The following is a 27,382-nucleotide window of genomic DNA, read 5'->3' as shown; positions in this document are numbered from 1 at the left end:
ACACGCATTGTATCCAAACAACAAAGAATAATGTTTGTTTGAAGGTGGTTGAAAATGTTTCGTGGTGTATTTCATCAGTTCGGACTTCCATTGTCTAATATCTATAATATAAATTGATTTGAAATCCCTGAAAAAAGAAGCCGCGTATATGTTATCCAACCACGCATTTAGTCAAGCTAGCGTAGAGATATGTAACATATGAAAACCTCTAATCAAGCAAAAAACGACCAACTCCCGCCAAACGGTCATCTCCCGCTAAAACCAATGAAGCGGGAAGAGGGGCAAGGTGAAAGCACTCGAATGACCTATAAATAGTCAGATCTCTGAGGAATGAGTCCAGTCCGTCAAATCTTTCTTTCCATTCTGGAAAGACTGCAAAACAAACTTCTTATGGTGCTGGTGAATGCTCCATGGTTCGTGCGGAATGAAGCCATCCGCAGAGATTTGAAGCAGTCCATTCAGTCGAGGAATCAGAGAGTTTTCAAGTCAGTGGAAACTCATGATAACCCATTAGTTAGGAAAGCTGTAGATTATACTATAGACGACCCCTGCCAATACAGAAGGCCCCTTCGCTCGGTTGAGTGAAGGTCCCACGACGTTTGTTAAAATGAACAGTTTGTTCATCAAATACCCCAGTCAGGAAGGTGTACACAAGGCCAGGACGGCATATAGGTCATTGATCTTAAAAGACAGTTCACAGGGTAAGGGAAAAAAATTTCCAACCTAAAGAAAATGAAGATGACATATGCAATAAATCCAGTTATCACCCGAAGACGATTGTGGATACTAACAATCGAAACGTCGTGACGTAACTTGGTTTGGAATCTTTCAATTTTTATTTTTCATTTTTTGTTAATGATATTTTTTTATTTTCAGCTTTTATTAATATTTCTATTTTGTATTTTTTCTTGGTTGTTGGCTTGTATGTTATTTCTTTGTAATTTCAGTTTTTTTGTTTAATAAAATTGTTATTTTCGGTTAATCTTAATTTTTTTCAGGGATTTCAAATCAATTTATATTAGATTAGACAATGGAAGTCCAAACTGATGAAAAGCATAGAATACATGAGAATTCGAAGAATCCAGAGAAATATTTTCGTCTTGCAGTTGCAATTTCCTTTCTCGATGATTTTATCAATCGAATGCATTTGGGATTCAAAGATCATAGGTCAACTTTGCAAATATTTATCAGTTGGTTCCATCAGTGGATGGAACACATTCAAAAAACTAAACAGTTTTACAAAAACGCAACACGTATTTCGCCATACAATGATTTCTTCGGGCGTGTCTTTACTAACTGCATTCTACATATTCAATGCCGAATATACCTAATTTTACATTTTGAAGAACCTACATTTCAATTACCTGAGTCTTACCAGTTTCCACATTTGGAAAAATATTTAGTATCGGGGAGTTATTCAATTCTAATTGATTATTCATTAAATTACCCGAATTCTTGAATCTATTGATTTCTAAACATTCTAGAAGATTGAGTGTCAAACTTTTCTCTTCTTCTTCTCATGATTGAACTCATGTTTTTCTGCTAAACGTTGGTTTGCAAATGTAGAATTGGTCTTTCTATTCAGAAAACTACTTCAGTGCTCTTCAATTCTTTGGGAAAATGTTCTTCCTGTTTGGCCAATATAAAGTGTTGGGCAAGAGCCACAAGTCAGCTTATATACTCCTGATCTATCCAACATCGAAGTTTTGTCTTTATTATTTTCAATAATTTCACCTGTAGGTAATATTATTTGTTCTGTAGGCTACGTTCACACATTCTTTCTTAAAAAAACGAGCAATATAATTAGTGGGTTCACCCAAATATGTCCTATAACTGACGTTAGCACATCTTGAATTTGGGTAGACCTGATCCATGGCTACAAAAGCAAGGATTTAACTTTAACAAAATCATCTCGTTTTTTCAAATTGATGTTCAGTGTTGATTGGAATACTTTTGTAAAAATCTACAGGAGAACAACATTATTCGCAACTGTTTGCAAGCACTCCTACTCACCTTGGATATGGCATGTTATTAGGTCCTGTACATTCTGGACTGTCGGAAAGTGCATCTCCCCATAAGTATTTCAATCCGCCGCCCCCTTCGCACTGTGTACTTATTCTTGCTATCGCCGAATTGAATATCGAATATAATATCGTCGTGATCTGAAATAAAAGTAAACAAATTATAAAATACCTAAATAGAGAATACAGATGTATGATTTAGGTGCTGAGCCGTTTATGGAAGTTAAGCAATGAAGCAGGAATATATTACTCGTACATTCTATATGCCGTTTTATCTTCATTATCAATACAGACATTTTCATATACAGAAGTACTTTCAGTTCCATAATGCGTTGAAGGTTACACCCGGATGGAATTATTTCAATTATATATTCGAAAGACAAATTAGTAGCCTAATAAAATCCAACAACCAGATCTTCAGCAACAAAATATTGAACATAATCCAGTCATTTAAACTTAAATTAGGTAAGAATCTCGGAATTCGAGATACCCAGCTGTAAGTCTGTAAATATTTCTATATTGACACCCTAAAAGTTGTCTCAAAACCTACATATGGTAAGGTGTAAGCAACTATTAAATTTCAAGGTCAAAGGTCACGAAAATCGGTTTTTTGCGCTTTTTTTTGGAAATATCTCATTTTCTATGGGTTTTTTGCTATTTGTATTTATTATCAATATTGTAGAATACAAAATTCTCTACAAATTTTGTAAAAAAAAAATTTTATACGGTGAACCGTTTTCGAGATAGAGGGCGAAGAGCGCGCGGTCAGCATCACTTCAGGTCAACCGGTGCCTCCGGTCGAAAACGCGCCATATATAGTTGATGAACTATCGATAAATCAATGATTATAAATATTTGTCAATTTTTATTAACTATTATATTATATTTTATCATTTTCTTCATGCATTAAATCTATATCTATCTATATGGTTGTACCAGTTACTCAAGAAAAATTCTTATCAAATCGAAATAACAAAGATAAGTTCATTAATATGTTAATTGAAAAATTACAAGCTGCAAATATTACTACTAAACAAGCCAGAGATGATGCGGATGTTCTTATTGTTGAAACTGCAATTGAAGAATCAAAGTCTAAAAAAACTGCAGTTATAATAGGACAAGATATTGATTTACTTGTCATTTTAATTGGGCGTACACTGTCTTACGAACAAGAAATTTTCTTTAAAAAAGTTGGGAAAGGTAATGTAAAAACGGAGATATACTCGACTAAAAGTTTTGATAATTATCCTCATTCTAAAAAACATATTTTATTTCTGCACGCATTAAGTGGCTGTGACACAACTTCTGCGCTTTTTGAAAAGGAAAAAAAATCATTTTTAAAAGTTTTTGAGAAACTGACAAATTTGGATGAACTAGCTGCAGCATTTGAGGAAGAAAATTGTTCGGCCCAGAGATTATTAGAGAGTAGAACTCAAACCTTATTGGCAGTCTATAATGCTCCGAAATCTGTGAAAAGTCTCGATCATCTTCGTTATATGCATTACGTCAAGTCTACAAAACTTAATAAACCTGTGCAGCTTTCAAATATTCCACCAACAAGTGCAACTGCTCATCAACATTTCAACCGTGTATATTATCAAGTTCAAACTTGGTTAGGACATGATTTGGAACCCCAGGTATGGGGTTGGGCAATGCGAAACGATTTTCTGGAGCCTATCATGACAATTTTACCACCTGCTCCAGAAGATTTGCTAAATACAATTTTCTGCAACTGCAAGAGTGGTTGTGGTTCGCGATGCGGATGCAGGAAAGCGGGCTTGCAATGCTCTTTAGCTTGTGGCCAATGTAATGGGCAAGCTTGTCTCAATGCTCTACCATATCAGAGCGACATTAACGAAGATGGAACCTTTGACCCCGAAATCATGGAAGAACTTGAGACAAATGTCGTTGAAGACGATAATGAAGACCAGTTTGAAATTTACCAGCAGCCAGAAGACGACGATGAAGAGGAAGAAGATGATTAAAATTATAAATTGAAGTTTTTGTACCCTTTATTCCATTTCTTTACTTTCAATAAAAATAAATGTATTCAATGATATTTTTTAATAAAAAGATTAATTCATAATTTATTTGTTTTTTTTTCATCATGTAAGAAGTTATAAATATTGATTAGGTTAAAATTCAAATATAATTCCTATATTTTCATTAACAATTCTGCAATTACATGGGCAGGTAAGTGTTGTTAAATAAATTAATACTGAATAAAAAGTGGATAAGTTAGGAAAAAAATGATAAAATATAATATAATAGTTAATAAAAATTGACAAATATTTATAATCATTGATCAACTATACATTGCGCGTTTTCGACCGGAGGCACCGGTTGACCTGAAGTGATGCTGTGACCGCGTGCTCTCCGCCCTCTATCTCGAAAACGGTTCAGCGTATAAACATTTTTTTCAAACAAAATTTGTAGAGAATTTTGTATTCTACAATATTGATAATAAATACAAATAGCAAAAAACCCATAGGAAATGAGATATTTCCAAAAAAAAGCGCAAAAAACCGATTTTTGTGACCTTTGACCTTGAAATTAATAGTTGCTTACACCCTACCATATGTAGGTTTTGAGACAACTTTTAGGGTGTCAATATACAAGTATTTACAGACTTACAGCTGGGTATCTCGAATTCCGAGGTGAACTTACTATAATGACTGGACTAAACAGTCAACAATCCAAGAGCACCAAAACTCTACGCACAGAAAAAAAAACATAAGGAAAATAACCCTATGAGACCAGGTATCAATTTCACCAAAGCACCTTCATACAAAATTTCAAAAATCATAGTAGATGAAATAAAAAATAAAATCAACGGGAACAACAACCACAGCATCAATAATTCAATGGAACTCACAGACAAAATCTCAAAAGGCGAAGTTCAAGTTGTACTTGAGTTGTTCTTCCACTCAACCTCAAATCGCAAGCATAGTGGGAAATAATTTGCGACGAATCTTCCAAATCTCTCTGCGCTAGCAGAGAGTTGAAGTAAAACCACCTGCGCCACCTGCTTTCTTCTGAAAACACACTTGTCCCGTTATGTTTTTTAACGAGGCAACTCTTTAGCAATTGCCATTTTTATGTTAACTTGACTGTATAAAAAATATTCTATAAAATATAATTATTATTACCTTCTCTACTCACTACACGTCTTACAAGAACTAAAAATCAAGTCTCTGGGATGATGACTGTCGAATACTTGATGCTAGTCGCACTGTGCCACAATGCTCCGATGATTGTTGAACAGGTGGTCAGTTAGCTGATATAGAAAACTGCAACAGTTTGGTAATTTAGATTGAAGACACACTATTTCAACTCGATTGATAGATCAGAAAAATGTCTCGCTATCTTTCTTGACCTGGCCAAGGCGTTTGATACTATATCTCATGAAATTATTTTGGAGAAGCTTTACAATTATGGAATCAGAGGACCGGCATACGATATTCTACAGAATTATCTATATAAGAGATCCCAAAAAGTGAAATTAGGAGAATATCTTAGTAATCCTTTAGAAATGTCAATTGGGGTACCACAAGGAACTGTGCTAGGTCCAATATTGTTTCTTATTTATATAAATAGAATTGGATTTTTGAAAAGCTTTAAAGCTCATATTATCTCATATGCCGACGATACCACTTTGATTTTTTCTGCAAACACTTGGGATAAGGTTATTGATGATGCAAATAATGGATTAGAACAAGTTAAAAAATGGCTATACCAAAACCTACTTAGCTTGAATGTAAAAAAACTAAATACATTTCTTTTTCTCTGATTGCAGGTGATCAACCGGTAGTAAAGAATAGTATTCATGTACACGAGAATAATTACCAGAATCGTTTAACATGCAATTGTCCGAAAATTGAGAAATGTAATAGGTTCAGTATTTAGGTGTTATAATAGACCAAAACATAAGGTGGGAAAATCATGTTGTATCTTTGACTAACAGACTCGGACAGTTCACTAGATCTAACTAGATGTATCAATTGAGAGAATTTCTGAATGATAAAACACTAAGAGTAATTTACTATCCATTGGCTGAATCCATATTACGGTGTTGTATAAAAGCATGGGGAGGTTTATTTCGCAATAATTTGACAAAACTCCAATCAATGCAAAACAAAATCCTGAAAATAATATTCAAAAAACCAAAACTGCATTCAACTGCGTAACTATATGAGCAGTCGCAGATATTTTATAGTAGAAGCTTGTATGCCTACCAATGCTTAGAATGGATGTTTTATAACCTAAATCATTTCAATCGCCCCACGGAAGTTGTAAATATTACCAGATCACTGGATAATCTCACATTATATATGCCAATGTACAAAAAGAGCCACACAAAAAAACCATTTTCTCTTTTGGGCTGAAACTGTATAATCTTCTACCTCATGAACTTAAGATAATAACCAATTTCCATAAGTACAAACAAAACTTTTCATTTTGAAAAATCCAAAAGAAATTTATAAAATAATAAATTAGTTGATGTCTTCTCGGTATTCCATAATCCTACGTTCCTGAAACTATCTCATTATTCAATAAGGTCTAACTCTCCCTTCAATTGAATAATGTACTGAGTAGTTATACACTTTCATTATTCAATGATTTACTGTACAATTACAATGTTTCTGGAGGGTTGCAGACAAGCATGACTCAAGCATACAAAATGCTTACGTGCAGTCTCGTCATCCAACAGAAACTTTATAATAATCATCGATATGTTTCTTTATTTGTACACTTTAGTCTGAATAAATCTGAATCTGATTCCGGTAGATATCTTTTTCTTAAGGACAAAACACAAGCACTGAAAGAAAATCCTTAGGGCGCTCTCAGATCGGTGCCTGTGCGAAAGTAGCGATTCACATCGGATTTGAATCACTGGAGATTAAATCTATTTGGAAAAACGTTCTCAGGAAGTTCATTCCACATACACGCAGATCTCCAGATGGAAGAGTTCTTGAACAGCGAAGTTCGAGGTGTACCGAGTTGAACCTCGAAACGATGAGCAGCCACAGTCCGTCGCGAATTTCTGATATGTACCAATTTTGGTGGAATCAAATGTGACAAGTCACTTGAATACTTCCCGTGAAAGTATCTATAGAAAAGAGACAAATCTCCAACCTTTCTTCTATGTTCCAGGCTATCAAGGTTGCACGTGATGTTCGCGTCTTCAATCAGCCGGATGGCTCTTTTCTGGTTGGAATCCAGCAACTTCACGGTATGTTTGTGGGCAGAGCTCCATACATGAGAACAATACTCCAAAGTAGGTATGATCTGAGCTTCATGAAGCATCAAAAGTTGCTGAGGTGTGTACAGTTTTCTGGTTCAGAACAGTGTTCCAAGCTTTTGAGAAGCAGCCTTTGCAATTCACGTCTAACTCTAGAAAATAGTACGTCCTGTGACCCGTCTACACACTTACTCCACCTCACCTTATACAAAAAAGTTCAATATCATTCATAGATGCTGAAAGCTCTATACAGTCATTTTTGAAAATAAAAAAAGGTTCTTGCAGAATAAAAAAAATATTAAGTTTTATGTCTGTTGTGAAGTAGGTAACAGTTTCAGTGATTTCGATCTAATTTTATTTGAAATAACTGACTGGCAGATGTTGGCCATAATGAAGGCAAACCGGACGTTGTTGACAATAATAACGGGAATTTGATTAACGTGAGAGATCATTATTCACAACAGTAATAATTATACATAGGTACAATGAGAAGGAGGTTTTTAGTCTGCGAAATGAGTCGTACAAGTTAAACTACATTATTTTCAGTTGTTCATTGTTGAATTACCTCAATTGAGTTATCTAAATATTTTCGAAGTCACTTGGAAATTTCGATATATTTTGGACACGTTTTTTAATTGAGAGGAATGTTTAGTGTATGACTTTCTTCAATGAAAAAGTCTGTGTTATGATTTAACAATTGTTAACTTGTTGACTATGCAGATTTATTATGTATGATATATTTTCGTAAATCTACAAAAAAAATCACGCTTGCGAACTCAGACGGATGACACTCTATGTGGACCATTTATTTTTATTCACTTCCTTATCATTTTAGTATACATTTTCTCGTTTTGCCAATTATTCTTCAATGTTTATCTTTTCTTACCTCAACCAGTAGGTACATCTTCTTTGTAGTTTCACTAATATTAATATTTGAAGAAGAGTCATTGCTATTGTTAATCTAGATAATTTTCGTTGCCTGAAATCTAGCCTTCATATTTTCGAAATTCTGTCAAAGGTTATTTGCATTGAAAATACTATTGAAGTCAGTGGGGAATGGCAACCATCCAAAGTCTTCCATATAAAGTGATGAATCTCAGTTGTGGGTCCCTCATTTTTTATATCTATCGAATGATTTAGTTTAATTTATGAGCCGTCACTGTTTACTCTGCGACATTTGCAACATTGAGTTTCCACGTAGGTTTAGATAATGCTTTTTTCCAATATCAGATTAGTTATAAATCAATTCTCGTTACACGTACTTTATACCACACCAACTAGTAAATAAATAAATATAGTTTAAAAAACTAAAAAAACACGCTTTTAAAGAACATCTAACTCAAAAGTTGAAAATATTTTTTTCAAATAAGCTTAAAACAATAATGAACGAAAAATACTAGTATTATTGTGAAAAAAGCGACGGGCGCTTGATATACAAAAAACGGTTTTTCACAATAATACTAGTATTTTTCGTTCGTTATTGTTTTGAGCTTATTTAAAAAAATATTGTCAACTTTTTAGTTCGATGTTTTTTAAAAGCGTGTTTTTTAATTTTTTCAAACTATATTTATTTTTCATTTTTTAGTTTCGTATGCTATAAAAGCGTGTTTTTTAGTCTTTTCAAACAATATTTATTTTATCTAATTCCGATTCCGGAGAGGGAACTTGAAAATCGACTACCAAGCCCAAGGCAGCAGGCGCGCAAAGGAGGGTTACAAATAAGGCAGCAGGCGCGCGTGTTGATAAAAAAATACTTAAGAAATACATTTAAAGTAAGTTCGAATTATATCAAGGCGGTTACGTTTAGCGACATCTGCAGCGAATAGATCAAGCAATAATGTCGATAATTCTATCAAATACAGATCCCGACCTTGAGAGGTGAAGCTAATAAAAGCGTGTTAATAATAAAATGAATGAGGCTTTCGCGATCACGTTTTAAGGTAATTTTTGACGTCCAGGTTTGTTGAAAATCGTTCGTTTTGAGTACATGAGTACAGACTCTTGGCTTCTGAAGTTTCATTGGTGAATCGTTGTGAAACTTACTCAAAACGTCAATAATTCCGACTAACAACATATATTGCTGTTAGATGTCCTATTAATGACTGAATGAAACATTATATAAATATAAACAAAATATTGTTGCGCTTTCCATACTATTGACCTTATTTCATTGCACCAAAATCAGTAAGAGACGAATGCATACATTTCTTCAAATAATAACTTTCTAAGTGAAATTTCTTAATGGAAACTATGAATTGCAAATATTGGTATAGGCCGCATTCGCCAAATATACAAATTGCAGTCTCTAACGTTGAATAGTACAAAATACTGACAGTTTTCAACTAAAATTTGTGGATTTATTTCATTTTATTCAAAATAAAACTTTCTCTTGTTCAAAACTAGAAAACTAGGTACCGTCTGTTCCACAAACTCACTTTCATTTCATTATTAATTTACTGATGACAGTATTATCAAAAAAGTTTAATTATATGCGTTTTATTCATTAGAAAGCCTTCTGTGATTATATGCAAACCACACCGGGTGTTATTCATATGGAAACAGATAACCGGTTTACACGAATTCATATAGGAAATGACACTCTGACCGTGAAGAAGATTTACGCTGTCTATTCAAAAAATGAAGTGAATTTTAATTTTTCTTAAAAAATATCAATTAAATTATCAATTTCTATTTTGTTCCCATCAAAGTTGTCCCTGTCAGATATAATACACTCATGCCAGCGTTTTCTCCAATCCTTGAAGCAGTTCTGATATACACTTTTTACCTACTATGTCCTTGAGTTCTCTCAGCGATTCGGTTTTTATCTCCTGAATCGTCGCAAAATGCCGTCCTTTCATGGGTCTCTCCAATCTTGAAAACAGTAAAAAGTCGCAGGAAGGCAAATCTGGTGAATACTGTGGCTGAGGCATGATTATGGTGTTATTTTTGGCAAGAAATTACAACCAAGCAATGACGAGTGAGTAGGTGCATTATCGTGATGCAAAAGCCATGAATTGTTTGTCCACAATTTCGGACGTTTTCTTCGTATTGCTTCTCGCAAGCGGCGCATAACTTCAAGATAATTCTCCTAATTAACCGTACGACCATGTAGTAATAACTCCTGACGCAATACGACACGGTAATCGAAGAAAACAGTGAGAAAAACCATGACATTTAATCAAACTTGGCATCTTTTGGTCATAACCATATATAGTCTATCCATTCCCAATTGGAACGGCAATAAAAATAAGAGTACAGTCATAAACATTTCTTGTCTGTGGCCCCTAGTCGCCCAGATAGTTAGTAAACGTGCTATCAAATGTAGTTGAGGAATAAAGGCTCGGCTAGCTGGACTGGCTGAATACTAATTTTTTGTCCGTTTCACAATATTTCTCCATCAGTGCCGTGTGTTCGTGGGGTTAGGTGAGGTAGTGAGTGGTTTTGCAAACCGATTTTTGAAAACTTTTTCTAGAGATCAATTATCCTAAAACCAAACTGATATTTTTGCACTCGACGCGCGTTTCGCTAACAAGGTTAGCATCTTCAGGAGAAACAAATTGATACTGAATCTAAAGACAAGGGTTAGCTGTTTATATACCTAAAGTTTTTTGGTCCGATGTGGACTTTGTTTGTTAAATGATGATTATCCTAATTGATTTTTCGGTAATCACCCAAGTAATTTGTCAACAATAGATTGAAAAGCGGACAAATTAATTTGCAGGTAGTGGTTTCACTAGTTAATTACCGAAAAATCAATTAAGACAAATCATTATTCAACAGAGTCCACATCGGACCAAAAAACTTTAAAAATATAAACAGCTAACCCTTGTCTTTAGATTCAGTATCAATTTGCTTCTCCTGAAGATGCTAACCTTGTTAGCGAAACGCGCGTCGAGTGCAAAAATATCAGTTTGGTGTTTAGGGTAATTGATCTCTAGAAAAAGTTTTCAACTTTTACACCAAAAGTTCCAATCTCATCTTTTAAACCAATTTTTGTGAAAATCTTAATGTTTTTGGGTACTTTCATCAATATGGCTTTCTGGAGACCTTTTGAAACAAATGATAACATTACTTGTGAGGAATCTGTGTCAATCGACAGTGATCCGGAATTTGAAAATGAGGACTTACATGTTCAAGTTCAGCCAGTAATTTTAAATATTCATGAATGCTTGAAGAAGGAAAACTGTCACTTTTCACAGAATGCTATTGTGAATAGAATATGCGAGTTAACAAAACTATCTCGTTCGACAGTTCTTCGAGTCATTAAAATAGGGGATGTCATTGACCATGAAATGAAACGAAAACAAAGGAATAAAAATTCGCAAACGTTGATTGTGCTACAAAAGATGTGATTCGGCGAACAATTTATGGTATATACCAAAAAAATGAAGTACCAACCTTGGAAATGATTTAGTATAAATTACTCGACTATCACGATTACAATTACAAATCTTTAGAAACTCTACTAGGTGTCTTATTGTCTTGTGGTTTCAAATATAAAAAATTGAACAATCGGATGGTCATAATGGAATCGACACGCATTGTTCAACTCCGACAAGAATATTTGAGGCGAATGAAAAGCTACCAAGAATCCAGCAGACATATGATCTACCTCGACCAAACTTGGTTTGACACCCATGATGTTGTCAAATATGGCTGGGTAGACGAAACCAAGTATTGTGCTTTGAAAACACCTTCTTCAAAGGGAAAACGTGTTATAATTTTGCATGCCGGGAATGAAAGTGGTTTCGTACCTATATATAAAATATAAAAGATTTATCTGCTGATTACCAAGAAGATATGACTGCGGCTTTATTCGAAACCTGGTTCAGTGAACAGCTTCTCCCAAATATTCCTCCAAACTCTGTTATTGTTATGGATAACGCTTCGAATCATTCTCGGTTATTGACAATACCAAACAATAACCCAAAAAAGCAGATATTGTTGATTTCATGCGAAATCATGACATGGAAATGCCCGAAAAGATTCCAATGAAAAAGGTATTACTGGCGACCATAAAACAACGTAATTTCAAGAGTATATTATTGATTCGATGTGTGAAACACGTGGTCATATTCTCTTACGTTTGCCTCCATACTATTGTGTGTTCAATCCAAATGAAATGGTATGGGCCACAATGAAAGAAAGCTTGCGGAAATGTAATCAGTCACCGACTTTGAATACGGTAGTGCTTGACAATATAAGGCGAGTGGTGAATGAAGTAGGTAATAGTGATGTGTGGAAGAACTGTGTGGCCCACGTTATAAAAGAAGAGAACAAATATTATGTGCAAAGTTCCATAAATCCGATCGTTATTCAACCCGATGATGATTCCACCTCATCCGAATATAGCGAAGAAGAATTTTGATTTTTCTAGCAATTTTGTTGGCTTCTATTATTTTGTAAATATATGTTTGACGAGAATTCGGTGTGATTATTTGTGTTTTCATTGTATTTTAGAGTTTTCGACTCGGAAATCAACTACCTTAAATTTCGAAGTTTTTCATTATTACCCATGGTGGAAAAATTCAGTTGAGATAACTTTTTCATGGCGTGATCAATTGCTATGATTGTAAGAAAAAGTAACTGAAAAACTACAACTGAAAAATAATATGCCGACGCCTATGTCGAGGCGGGAATTCCTTCTCTGTGCTGTTCCAATTGGTATTGGAAATAGTATACCTACGATTCATCACCCTTTAAAGTAAATCTGGATCGCCGTTGATGTCATTCAACAATTCCTGAGCGATGCTCGTGCGATGTTTTTTTTATCAAAATTAAGCAATAATGGAACGAACTTCGTTGCCACATGCCCAGAATTTCGGAAAAATTGCATAACATGAGCCAACCGATATACCGACATCGTCAGCAACTTCTCTAATAGTGATTCGACGATTCTCCAAAACAAGAATTTTCTTCACTTTATCAACATTTTCATATGTTGTTGATGTGCTGGGACGTCGAGGGCGGGGGTCATCATCCACATTTCTTGAGCACTCAGTTCCATTTTTTACACAAAATTTGATGTAAATTCTTTGATCCATTTTTTGGATAGCAGAAAATCGCCGAACACTAAAAACACTTCCAACTTTTATACCTCTCACCAACAAACTAAACATGGCAAACAGCTGAACATATATGTTCGAGAAGAGTGTATCAACATAAAAAATAAAAAAACGCTTATCGAATGTGTGTAGCCCGCGAAATTTAAACATTCACCTTATTTTTTGAATAGTCACGTAGTAGAAGGAAAACTACACGATTTTTATAACTTTTCTATAATCTTTGACATTTCTCATCAGTACTTATCAGTATACAAATGAGCAACTCTCGTTTTATGACGTGACATTCGTTTTTTTTTTTTCGAAAAAATGTTAACGGTCACGTACCTACGGTTTTTATTGAAAACTTACTGATATTAACTTAGTGCATAAATACAACGAAAAGTAATATTTAATAACGTCACTACTTTCATTATTCACACCATTACAATTTATCAATTTCACTTTAGAAGTAAAACTATTTCCAATAGTTTTACCCACCAATTCCACTGGATTGATATTACAATTACATTACATCTAATTTCAATAGTTAATTCATTGAGCTGTACAGAGAGAAATGCAAAAAATTGCATATTTTCCGTTCTTATTCAATGAATTTATGACATATATAACTGCCGTTAACAATCTGGGTTAATAAGGTGCTAAAAATCGAATAAATACTCGACTAGAATAACACTTCTTGTCAGATACCGTTCGTAGCGTAACTTTCATCGATTTTATGTCAAAGGATAGAAACAATTGAATTTCTAGTTGCCCATTTTAGGTAAACGACCCATTTCTGTGAAAGAAATTGAAGACAGGTAAAACGTTTTTGTAGACATATAACGGAAGCTTGGGAAATAAGCGTTAATTATAAAGTGTTTACTGAATGTGATTAATACAACACAATCACAATACAAACAATCACATTTTGCCAATGTTAAAATGGTGAGCTTATAAAATAAAATATTTTTGATTTTCAGATAAAAAGATTACTAGTATATTTATTAATACAATCATCATATCTGCGATTTAATTTACAATCAACAATATTTGTTTAGGTACATTTCTTTTTCAAATGAGGTTCTATGTACCTATAGTCTATTTCAAAAGAGTGTAGAGTAATAAAATCTCATTAAGTATTCAAAAGCGCTACAGGGTGATCCGTCAATAAATTCTGTCACTTCCCTAGTCCGCATTGCAAAATTATGTCGTTTCATAAAGAGCAGGTAGGTATCACCCTGTTTTAAGGGATTTGTCCATTGTTATCGACGGATAAATACTGAGCCAGAGGCGCGCTAGTGGGATAATTGCCAAAAGAATATGCATTCATAAAAATTATATTAAAGGAAATAAAAATTTAATAAAGCAGAACAGTGTTATTAAAAAAATATAAAATGTAACAATAAAATATATACGAACCGAAATCGGGAAATACTCACAAACACACACGAACGAACTTTACGTATTGAAACACTTGTGGGGACTTCAAATCAATTTATTCACAAAAACGACAAGAACTTTACTGGATACGTTATTACAATTTGACACTTGAACAATACTAAAACTGTGAACTTCCCTTAACGTTTAACAACACTCTATTTATACCCTAATTGAATGTTCTAGAGATTACTAGGTACAATTTTCGAGAACCTTCCGAGAAAATAATTATTCAGACTACCCTTAATTCTAAACCCTAACCTAAGCAAAAGTGTCACTGTCACTGATACTGGTCTCTGTCCAGATTGCTTATCCCGCTACAGTATATTTACAATTCAATTAAATTATTCTACATCAGTATAGTCTTCATCCGAAGAACTGTCATCATCCCCTGGTGTTATAATTATAGGGTCAACCACCTGATCGACCAAGTTGTCCAGTTCCCACATTTTATCTTCCTCTTTTAAAACATGCTGGATTGCTTTTTGCCAGTTTTCTGATGTGATTTCCATAATGGCTTGATCAAACAATACCTTGACATCTTTCATTTTAAATGTGATATTGTGCCTTGCAACATATCCTTTAACTTGTGCCCATATAAGTTCTATAGGATTTAATTCGCAATGATATGGCGGTAGGCGCAGCACAGTTACTTTATACTTTTCTGCTACATCTTCTACGGCATATTTCATGAAGCGAGATTTATGTTGTTTTACTATGGCTAGTAGTTCCTTCTTTACTGAATTCGTCTCAAACTGAATACCTTTTTTTGACAGCCAGTTAATAATTTCTTGCTTTCTCCAAGCTGAAGTTGGTACCTTCTCTAAGCGCCTTGAATGGTAGCTTGCATTATCCATAACCACGACCGAATCAGCTGAAAGAAATTTTAACATTTCCCCGAAGTAGTCTTCGAAGACATCCGAATTCATGTCCTCATGATAATCTCCCGTCCGGCACGACTCAAAGCTTAACAAACCTTCTTTTAAAAATCCGTCTTCGCTTCCAATGTGAGCAATTATAAGCCTCTTCCCTTTTCCCGAAGGCACTTTAATACCCGTCGAAAGGCCTTCTATGAAAGCTTGGCGAGAACTTGTTATATTTTTATCTTGCCACATTTTTTTGACTATATAACCTTCGTTTATCCACGTCTCATCAAGATAAAAAATTTTCTTTTGCTCTCTGCGGTACTGCTTTATAGTTGTCAAATATTTTCGTCTCCAGCAAACAATTTCATCACTTTCCAGTAATAGTGCCTTTCGATTGTGCTTTTCCCAGGCAAAATTCATACTTTTTAAAGTTTTCCATAAAAGTTTTCTGGATATCAAAGGAATATCGTTATCTTGGCTTATCTCGATAAATATTTTTTCAAGAGTGGGTATTTCCTTTTTAAAATAAAACGAATGAACTTTTCTTCGAATGTCACATTTGGTGTCTTCATCTAAGATTTTTATTGGTCTTCCTGATTTTCTCTTGCATGGACTTACCTGGCCTGATATCTTTCTTTCTCGCAATAATTTAAAAATCGTGGACTGTCCAATTCCAGTCATTCGGGCACATCGCTCAACACTTTCTTGCACAGACAAACTAGGGTGATCGTGTTTTATGCAATCATATACATTTAAAATTATAACTTTTTCGCAAACAGATAGCGGAGAATTTTTTACACTTCTTTTCTTTGGAGTAAATGTCCCCATTTTATAACTTTTTCACTATTTCTATATCACAATATCACTGTACGTTTAATTGTGTAGTAACAATTACTATTATAACTCGAATGTTTAAGACACCATTACAATATATTTAAACCCTTTTTCTTAATTACCTGGGTTTAATAGGTATTGCATGATTGGTGGGCAGGGTCAAAAAGGGATTATTATAATGACATGGCACTTCGGAACTAAGTGTTAACCCTTTTTTGAGAAATCATGCTCAAGTATATGAACCCAAATTGCATATTAAATAAGTTTACAAGAACCACTAAAATTAATCTTAATCTTTTTTTAAGAAATTTTACTTACCTAAATACATGTAGGTACTTAGTTTTAGACCAAATTACTTCCCAAAAATGGCCTTTTATTATTATCTATGTCTGTAATTTTTAATTTACTTTAATTATTAAGTTTAATAATCCTAAGATTTGCCTACGCCCATGGACGACAACGAAATTCAGGCAAATTTTATGACACTTCATGATTTATTACTCTACACTCTTTTGAAATAGACTATAACTAAAACCGTTCTCGAGTTATTGATTTTTTCTGTTTATTTTTAAGGACAAAATACAAGCACTACAGGAAAAGGCTTGAAGCGCTCTGAGAGCAGTGCCTGTGCGAAAGTAGTGATTCACATTGGATTTGAAGCGCTGGAGATTGAATTCATTTGGAAAAACGTTCTCAGGAAGTTAATTCCACGTATACGAAGTTCTCCAAATGAAAGAGTTCTTGAACGGTAAAGTTCGAGGTGTACTAAATTGAACTTCAAAATGATGAGCAGCTAAAGTCCGTCGCGTATTTCTGATATGTACCGCTCTTGGTGGAATCAAATGTGCCAAGTCACTTGATGTTCGCATCTCCAATCAGGCGGATGGTTCTTTTCTGGATGGAATCCAATAGCTTTAGGGTGAGCTTAGGGGTGGGGCTCCATACATGAGAACAATACTCCAAAGAAGGTCTGATATGAGCTGAGGTGTGTATAGTTTTCTGGTTCGGAACAGTGTTCAAAGTTTTTGAGAAGCAGCCTTTGCAATTCCAGCGACATGAGGTTGCCAAGACATATTGGTGGCCATTTCAACCCCCAACAAACTTATCGAAACAGAAAGTGGAATTGTCTGACCAAATCGTTATTTTTAACACCTCAACAAGTGTTTCGATCACCAAGTGATCATCTTCAAAGAGGAAAATTAAAACACTCAGTTTTAATCAGATCTTATACAGATCCATTAACTTGACAAACTTCGAACATCAAAAACTTGATTTTTTTCAAATGAAACACCTAGTATGTTATATCACGATTTTTAGAACCATTTCATCCCTACAAAAATGTATAAGATAAAATGGTCTCTAAAACTGACACTTTTTGAGAAATTTACAATTTAATTTTCAATTTGCCAAAAATTGTCTTTCTATTTACGTTTAGGCCAGATGTGATTTTGACACTTATTTACTGTTACTGGAATTTAACATAATTGCAATGTCAAACTTAAAACTGTAAATCGGTTGGGAAAAGTATGGAAAATATGTTTTCGTAGAAGTATTTAGGACCAACTATCAGAGTCGTTAGAAGCATAGCTTTTCAACCATTCTATCTGCCGGGCGTGTGGGTTCAAAGCCTAGCCACTGCAGAATATTTTTTCTGAGAAAAAGTGCTAGGAATCGCACATTTAAACATAAGACCTCGTTAATCCTTGGCTTGCACAAATTCCGACTTCTGAGGGCTGCCTGTTCATAGGGAGACGACATCTGGTAAACGGAAAAAACTTTGTTTTATTTATCAGAGTAAATAATTGAAACGATAACAAAAAAAATATCAGAAATTTTGACAACTGCTCAAAGTGATCACTTCCGAACAATACTGTATTCGGTTTTTGAAATCTTCATTAACGCGCCTCAACATGCTGACTGGAATATTTTGGAGTACGTCCTTAATTCTATTTTTCATATTCTCCTTTGTAGATGGAGGTGTTCTATAAACTTGATCTTTAACGTAGCACCACATAAAAATTATCAATATTTGTTTATTATTTGTGAGCGAGATGGCCACTTGAAAGGACCTCCTCTACCGATCCGTTTTCTGGGAAATGCAGTGTCTGAATAATCATTAACAGGAAAAGTGTGATGAACAGTTTCTCCGTCGTGTGAATACAACATCCTTCGTTTGATTCGAATGGGCAAAAGATTACTTAATTGTGATACCTTGTTTTCAAAAAAACGAGGTTAATCAAGCCCTCGAAGAAATATGGCCCTACGATGAAATTTCCAATTATTCCGCCCCATACATTTAGGAACCACTTTGTCTAACTGGTGGTTCGAAAGAAATGGAGGTTATCTGTTGAATAATAATGGAAATTATGTGTATTTACAAAACCATTTTTAAGAAATTTTGCTTCATCGGAAAATAAAACATAATTAAAAAATTATCATCATTCAATAACTCTTGATGTAACTGAACACGGTATACGGATTAAACGTATTCTTTTTCAAAAGTCCTACTTAGGTCAATTTGAATATTTCTCTATGGGAGATATGAGGATCTTCTGTAACTTTTAAGAGAACAGTCATTTCAGTTTCTTCAGTTGATGCAGTTTTGGCTCTTTCTATTTTTTCATATGCGACATTTCCTGTTGTCTTTTCTGGGTTGTTGCCTGTCTGGATATCGTTCATTATAAATTCTGGTCGCTAGTAAACACTTCTTACCACTTTACCCCAGTACAAAAATCATATCGGGCAATTATTTGGTCAAGAAATTCATTTCGAATGTTATTATCTTCTTAAAAAGCGATAGATACAAAATTGTATGACAGTAATTTTGGTTTTATGCTAAAACCTATTGATCATTGAATGTCAAATTCATAGCACACTTTGATACTGAGATACGCATGACGCATTTATTTGCGCACCACGAACCATTTTATAAGCAACCGGTTTAGTATTATTTTAGTATACGGAGCATAACCTATGAAAAACTTAGATCTTGAATTTTCTAAATATTAAAGTGATAAAAACGCAGTTTTAGTCGAAAAATTAACAAATATTGTAGCAGTTCTTCAAAATGATAGAATAACATATAATGGGTGTTTCATTTGAAAATATCAAGTTTTTGATGTTTGAAGTTTGTACAGTTAATGTTTGAAGAATGTAATTTTCAGTCCATATCGACATTTCATCTCACTCTTGGTATTGCATGTCTCAAATATTTCTGTTTGAATTCTATTCACAAAGTTTTTTTGAGGGCATTTGCGGTGGTCTGTTTTTTCGAAGATTTTTTTCCTATCAGCAATAACCTGACAACGTCGCAAAATTTTCGAAAAAAAAATCACCTTCTTATGTAAAACATTTTGCTTAGTTCAACGGTGAAAAAATGTACAGAGGGGGGGCATTTAAAAAATGATGATTTGTATTGCCCCGCTTTAAAGGAACATTCTGTATATTCCAAAATATTTTTAAAATGAGCAACAAAGTAAACCATTTAACTTTTATCTAAAAAATTTTATCATACTCCTCATTTCCTCATTATAGGCGAGATACTGAACTTCCTCACGCTAATGGGCCACCCTATTTAATTTAGCCCAACTACTACTCGTATAGTAGTCACAAATGATCAGTTAGTTAAAGAGTTGTCAAAAAATAAAGAAATAAACTTCAATTGAACATAGGATGAAAAAAATAACTTTCGTCTAAGTTCTACTAAGATTTTTATTTGTTACGACTGGTTTCGGTTTATTAAACCACTCCCAAGTAAGCTGACACAGTTTTACGAAAAAATGCTTGAATGTACAATAATATAGTTAATTTCATTTGGGTAGGTTACATAAACATGTACCTGAAATAATAAAAATGTCACCTGAATCATAATTATTTTTTATAAATTTTTTGGTATTTTCACTCTCCACAATCTGAAAAATATGAAAATTATAATGGAGAACTGTATACAGGTGTAGAAAGCGCAAACTTTTTAGTTTATCTCAATAAGTTACTGCGTAAAATTAAAGTATTTTCACGAAGAAAAATGTTCTGTTTATCAGTATTTCGTCGTATTCCCAAAAAAGGGTCGATGAAAAATTGATTTTCCACCACAAAAAATGACTTTCGTTCAATAATTATTCAACTTCCCTAAGATATCAAACATATTAGGAATCACACATTAAAAGGTAAGACCCCGTTAATCCTTAGCTCGCACAAGTTTCGACTTCTGAAGGTTGTCGTTCGTAGGGGTGCGGCATTGGTTAACGGAAAAAGAGATTTTGAAACAGATTTTTTAAACAGATATCAAAGTGGATTGCTCCAAATACCAATGGATCCTAAACTAGTTGTCACAATTCACAAATTCGATCGAAAGGGGAGAAATGCATAGTTCTAGTTGGTCACTGAGGATTTTGAAACTGGGTGTGATCATATTCCAATCTAGATATGCATGATTTTTTCCACTTAACCCTTTTGGGTTTTGCGTTGAATAATGTTCTCTAATTTTTTCTTACTAGTTAATGGCGTTATATGTTGAATTTTGAAAAATAGGTTTTTATGTTGTTGGAGAGCTTTCCCGAATAGCTTATGGAAGCATATTTCTTCAACATAAGATACTGTGAAGAGGTGTTATTAGAAAATGACTCAGATATATATGGGCACCTACAAGAAACAAACCACACAATAAATGAAGAAAACATGAAAATTCTTTATAGATGCAGTGAAGGAAGGGAGAATAATTTTTAGAAGCATTGGAAATAAATAAATTGAAAAACATGAATATTACTGGAGTTTATTCCCAACACCAAGCCGTTATTTTAACACTTCGACACGTGTTTCGATCATCAAGTGATCATCTTCAAGAAGAAAATCAGTTTGATTTTTCTCTTGGTGATCGAAACACGTGTCAAAGTGTTAAAATAACGGTTTGGTGTTGGGAAGAAAATCCAGTAATATTCATTAGTACGCCAAAGGTTCCAAACAGTGCATCGTAAGTAAAAAAAAACATTTCAAAACCCTCAATCACCAACTAGAACTATGCAGCTCTCCCCTTTTGAATTTGTGACATCTAATTAATTTTGATATATGTTATGAAAGTTGAATAATTATTGTTTTGGTATCTCAGATAAGGTATTGATGATTCAGGTAACATTTTTGTTATTTTAGGCAAATGTTTAATTAACCTACCTAAATGACATTTGAGTAGGTACATTATTGTACATTCAAGCATTTTTTCATAAAACTGTGTCAGCTTACTCGAGAGTGGTTTAATAAACCGAAACCGGTCGTAACAAATAACAATCTTAGTAGAAATTAGAAGAAAGTTATTTTCTTTATCCTATATTTTATATGAATTTCCACAAAATGAATAGGTCATCAATCGAACAAGGTAAACGTCAATTACTAATTCAATTGTTTTACCTATTTTGACAAATTTCATAAGTTCTAGATGCAAAAATAACTTTTTTGAAAAAGAACGGTTCAATGAAAGATATCCCGACAGTAATTCAAGTCATAATTATGTCCTGGAATTAGTTGGTAAAGTAGTGAAACTAATTCCGGTGCTAATAAAAAAAGAAATAATCGCCGTGATCAGGATGAAGCAGCGCAAATAAAACTTTAAGGCACCTTCACTGCAGAACCCTCCACATCACTTCGCATTGTGGCTTCCCAAGTATAGGAACGTCTCACGAAACAGTAAGGAAAGTACTAAAGTTAAATAAATTTCACCCGTATAAAATGAAAATTCTTCAACAGCTTTATGACGACGATTTCGCGGGAACAATTAAATTTTGTTAAACAATATCGATTTTATAAATGAAAACCAATATTTGCTTCACTGACGAGTGTTGATTTTTTGTTAATATCATAGACAATATCCAGAGAAACTGAACTCTTGGGAATACCATTATTGGACTTTTAATCATTAAGAAAAACCTAACTGGTGAGCTCTACTAAAATTTGATAGAAGAAATAATAAACCCACTAATAACAACTAGTATGGAAAATTGAAATTATGCGGCTGGTAACATGAATTTGCAAGACGATCTTATTCACGTTCAATAAGATGGAGCTCCACCATATTACTTTCTGTCAACTAGACAGTGACTTAATAATAGATTTCCTAACAAATGGATTTGTCGTTCAAGTATAAACTACCTCAAATGAATCATCTCTTGGGATTTTGTTTTTCAGTATATTCCAAGTGTTTATAACGAATAAAAACCTGGCTGAACATTTTTAAGAATTTAAACGAAATTTTTGAATAAGTTTCTGATATAATCGCCAAATGTCAGATTTATATTAATCAATTTCTAAAAAAATCATAATATGCTATTTTCTATAAGGCAAACCAGCTAGCAGGTCAAAATTGTTAATTCACAAAATATTAGAGTCACACCACTCTTTCAGTTTGAGCTCTGGTTTCATTTAGGATGCACTTATGCAAAAAGATAGAAACAATTCTCAATTCAAAGGTTGACATTAAAGGTTGTCTTTGCAATAAGCTCCTAAATAGGACTTCGGTTTATTTTCAGTGATCGGGATTTGAGGTCAGTGTAATTTGTAGTAATTCTTAAAGTTGATGTTAAAACATTGATTCAGTTAAAAGGATTATTTTTGGGTAAGGTTGTTTTCTAATACTCCATCTTGATACAAAAAAAGTGGGAGTCTTCCAAAGAAAGGAAGGAAGCAATCACTTTCAAGAAAAGTAATTCTATACATAGATGTGTAGATCACGCAAAGAAGTAACTTTCAGACAAACTGGAAGAAAAACCTCTCCTGAAACAGCTTCTTTCATATAAACATTGAATTACACGAAAGAAAAATTCTTTCGAAACAAATACTTTTATATGAACACTGAATTATACAAAATCACTTTTCTACACCGGGAAAAATGATTGAAATTTACCTCGGAATTTTCATTTCGAACGAAGAAAATTACTTCAGTTTTATTGAAAATATACTTTCTCTATTGAATAATTCACATCCCCGAGCGTAATTTCAGTAGGCAATGTACTTTTCATTGAGAATTAAATATTCATCTAATATATGTGTGAAATCATAACGTATTATTTCATGTGAAGAGAAGAACTAACTGGACGATGGGTATTCCCCCTTAGTGAAATGTAAATTTTCGCCATCTCTTTATCGAATGTAAAATTACGCTTCTATTTGTGAGTGATTATTGTATTGTTCATTCTTGTCTACAGAAGCGCATCGGTTTGTCTGACGTGTGCATTAGAATATTTTTGTTGTTGGTGAAAATAAGTAAAGAAGGTGAGTACATTTCTTGTAAAATTTCAATAACTAGTCCAATAAACAGATGAATTCATTGAGTTTTCTCGTTATGCATTATAGAGTGTTTTTTATTACAAGTATATCCTAACCTCACATCGCGAATTATTTCATACTGTATGGAATAGTACAACATATTTTAACTGATTTTCAAATGATTACAGTACATATATTTGAAAATGTTTGTGATAATTACTGAATGGTATTGAGAAAAAGAGATATACTCGATAGCAGTGGCGTGAATTATCAGTGACGCCGTATGCACTATCCATTTTAAAAATGAATTTCGATGAGAAATAAAGTTTCGTATTGGTGGTTGCAAATATCGGACAATGTTAAATCGTAATTTCATTCACCTAAAAAATATGTGAACGTTTTATTCGCATCTCTCATAATTTTGGAAAAATTTGAGGATTTGTGATTCTTATTATTGAACTTGAAAACATTTTTGCGATGGAAGGCAAGTTGAAATTGAAGGAATCGAGAAACACTTTAGGACCTTTTTGTTTCTGTTGAAGAGGTGAACAAAACACTTCATCACCACTTCATACCATATCATTATAGCTATATTTGCTATATTTCAGAAAATGTTGGAAAACATTTGGAAAAATCAAATTTTTTATTTAAACGGTTGAATATGTATCAAAAATTTTTGAGAAATATTAATATTGAATTCAAACTAGTAGTAGTTTTTCTCTAGGAATGTGTGTTCGTCAACTTACTGTGTTTTTAGATTTCTAAACCTATTCATTTGATGATATTTTATTTCTCTTTTAGGATAATACCACCATGAGCAAGAAAGAAAATGTGTTAATTTGAAGAAGGGTTTTTTATTTTGTACTGTTATTTGACTTTTTTGAAAATGAAAAAAAATGTTTTGTAGAATTTCATTTCAAGAATGTATATGAACTTATTTTGTATACACATATTTTTTTTAATATATCAATGTGTAATATGTCTTGTGCATTCAATTATCTAAATTATGAGGAAAAATGGTCACTTAAGAGTCAAGAGTCAACATCCGATTGAGGTATATATAGGTATATATAGTGTATTCAAAACTACTCTGAATACGGACCTTCTTACAACGGAATATCCCAAGGTAATATAACCCGTAAATGAAAAATTACAATGTAAAATTTTATCAGACTATATAATTCCACTGTGAAATTATATAAAAGTGTAAAATTCTACTGTAAAATTCTGTGAAGAGTGTAATATCTCGATATAAATTTATATCGCAAATTTACCCTATAAAGTTTTATTTCAACACAAAAGTACACTCAAAATGAAAAATTACACTGAAAAATTCCACACTTTTCTTCGGGGTAGAATTACAAAATAATATTCCGCATGGAATGTGAGATCACACACGAAAGTAATTTCTCGCTAATATGGGCGGTAATTAAATTGCCACCGGTACCGGTGGAAAAATTTTTACCAGTGTATACTCAGTTTGTATTCCAAACATTCGTTATGGAAAGTTATGTAGTAGAAAACCAAAAACTTTCTTTCCCAAAAATTATTCACTCCTAACCCTTTCAGGGTTATTTGTGTTAGGTACTTGATGAATTTTTTGTAGCCTTTTTGTAGCATAAAGCCTTCTGCATACGCCCAAAACAGTTCTATAAGCATTTATTTCTCAAAAATTAGTATTTCAGTCAATCCAGAAACATTTGAAGTGTTGGATTGAATTTTCTGACTAATCACTATAAGATCAATGTTATCAATATCAAGGACGAGAGTCAAGAAAACCTACCTTGCACTTTTAGATAGAGAGACGAAATTCATCATGTTTAGACGTGATACCAAGATGACCCTTTTTCTTAATATTTCAATCTGGTAAGCGCCCCCACTCCCATAGGACTCGTTGACTATTTTAAAATTGATTTAAAGTTACTTTCACATATAGTCAGTGGGCATACTTGAAGACTGGCTATAAATCAAATTATCTAAGAACAATTCGTTCAGGCCAGTCTCTTCTCCCTACACAGTAGGTTAGGTTTACGAGTTGTTTTTAGATAATTTGATTTATAGCAAGTCTTCAAGTATGCCCACTGACTATATGTGAAAGTGCTCTTTCCTTATAAGAGGAATTGGGCAAATTTCAGATATGCAGTTGGTTACCTTGTTCACAGGCAGATGGGGCGACGACAAACCTGTTGTTTGTTGTATGCTTCAGCTTAGTTCGAGGAATGATACTCTGCGGAATTCGATTTTCAATTATCGGAAATCATCGACTTTATGTTGATGATATACACTACCTTGCACTGACGAGTGGCCAAACAGCCCGAAACCGGTCTGCAAGTGTGTTCCAATAATTGAAAATCTATTGCGGCAGTTGTATCGCCAACAGCATATGCAGGAATAACTTCTGTGAAGAATCCTGCACTGACACCTGTCGGATATAATCCAACGCACTTCGTGGTATTAGCCAGGGGAGTAGTTGTTTTCTGATAGGTGTCAGTCCATTAACCTACTGTGTAGGGAGATGAGACTGGCCTAAACGAATTGTTCTTTGATAATTTGGTTTAAAGTTACTTCCCACATGTAATTTGAAATTCTATTGAAAAAATGTTTGTAACTTTAGATGGATTTGCACCACCAAAACTGAAATGATTTAAAATGCGACAGATCTCGTATGAAGTAGGTATATAACTTCAAAACATCTATGAAAAATTGCTTCCAAAATATTTAATAGATACTGAATTCATCATCTTTCCGGACTTCCATTCTACCCTTTCCTTCTATGATTTTCTCTGAAAATGGCTTAATGATTGGAATATTGCTAAGACAATGCAACATCTTTCCATCATTAAATACACATTAAAAATTGATAGAGTATTATGAAAATTAGTATCAAATCAATTCCATACAGAAAATAACAGCTCTTCCGATAATTAATATTTGGAAAACGTTTGAGGAAGCTATTGTATAGGGAAACACGTGTTGCAGTTTTGTAAACTTTCCAGTGAAAATCTCATTTTCATCAATTACCTATCGGCCAATTCCATCATATAATTAATAGATATTCGATAATAATATGAAATGAAGATATGTATTATTTTAGCCTCAACTAGATCAAAAACAAAAATTCTGCTCATTCTTGTTTTATCCGAATCCTAGTATCTTTTCGTATACACAATTCTGAAGGGTTTATTCACAGTACCTGTGGTTTATCTGTGTTATTTGAATTCAGTATGTCACTCAGTAGAAATGTGTATACTGTTAAGTTTCAATGATAATGTATGTAAGGAATAACAGTATTTCCAAACAGGTAAACGAAATTTCTCGAATTTTTAGTTGGTTTTACTAAAAACTGTCGCAAAATCTGGTCATTATTGTATTCAGTCACCAAAATACCTTTGCTGTAGGCAGTAACCTCATTCCAAATGTATGACTAATAAAGTACCTACTTAAGAATAAATAACAAAAACAACGGAAATGGTTCCAAATCAGACGACACGTAGATTACATGAACCTGACCGTCCCTATCGTTGATGACCACCTGCCGAGTCAAATATAAAGAATACTATGATGTGATCATTGACCTCATCATAACTGTTATTCTACACTTCATGTGGGCTTAACATCTTCGCAAACGCATACAACTGGTTTTTGTGCTTAAGTCTTCCACTTCTCGATTCACGACTTTTGAAATTT

At 33.5% G+C, this 27,382-nt stretch overlaps 1 protein-coding gene across 1 annotated transcript in view; it reads right to left on the bottom strand.

Moving 5' to 3' along the window:
* LOC111508933 (uncharacterized) overlaps nucleotides 1-27,382 on the bottom strand; it is a 42,179-nt gene that overhangs the window by 14,466 nt on the left and 331 nt on the right. The window contains exon 2 of the mRNA XM_074170585.1: nucleotides 2,014-2,162. Within this exon, the coding sequence (XP_074026686.1) occupies nucleotides 2,014-2,162 (149 nt within the window). The remainder of the gene's footprint in view (nucleotides 1-2,013; nucleotides 2,163-27,382) is intronic.

This window comes from Leptinotarsa decemlineata, unplaced genomic scaffold (genome assembly GCF_025532065.1).
Source record: "Leptinotarsa decemlineata unplaced genomic scaffold, Ldec_3_MD MMD2_P_RNA_scaffold_9, whole genome shotgun sequence".
Taxonomy (NCBI): Eukaryota; Metazoa; Arthropoda; class Insecta; order Coleoptera; family Chrysomelidae; genus Leptinotarsa; species Leptinotarsa decemlineata.
The sequence above is the reverse complement of the archived record's forward strand: the minus strand, read 5'-3'. Positions and strand labels throughout refer to the sequence as shown.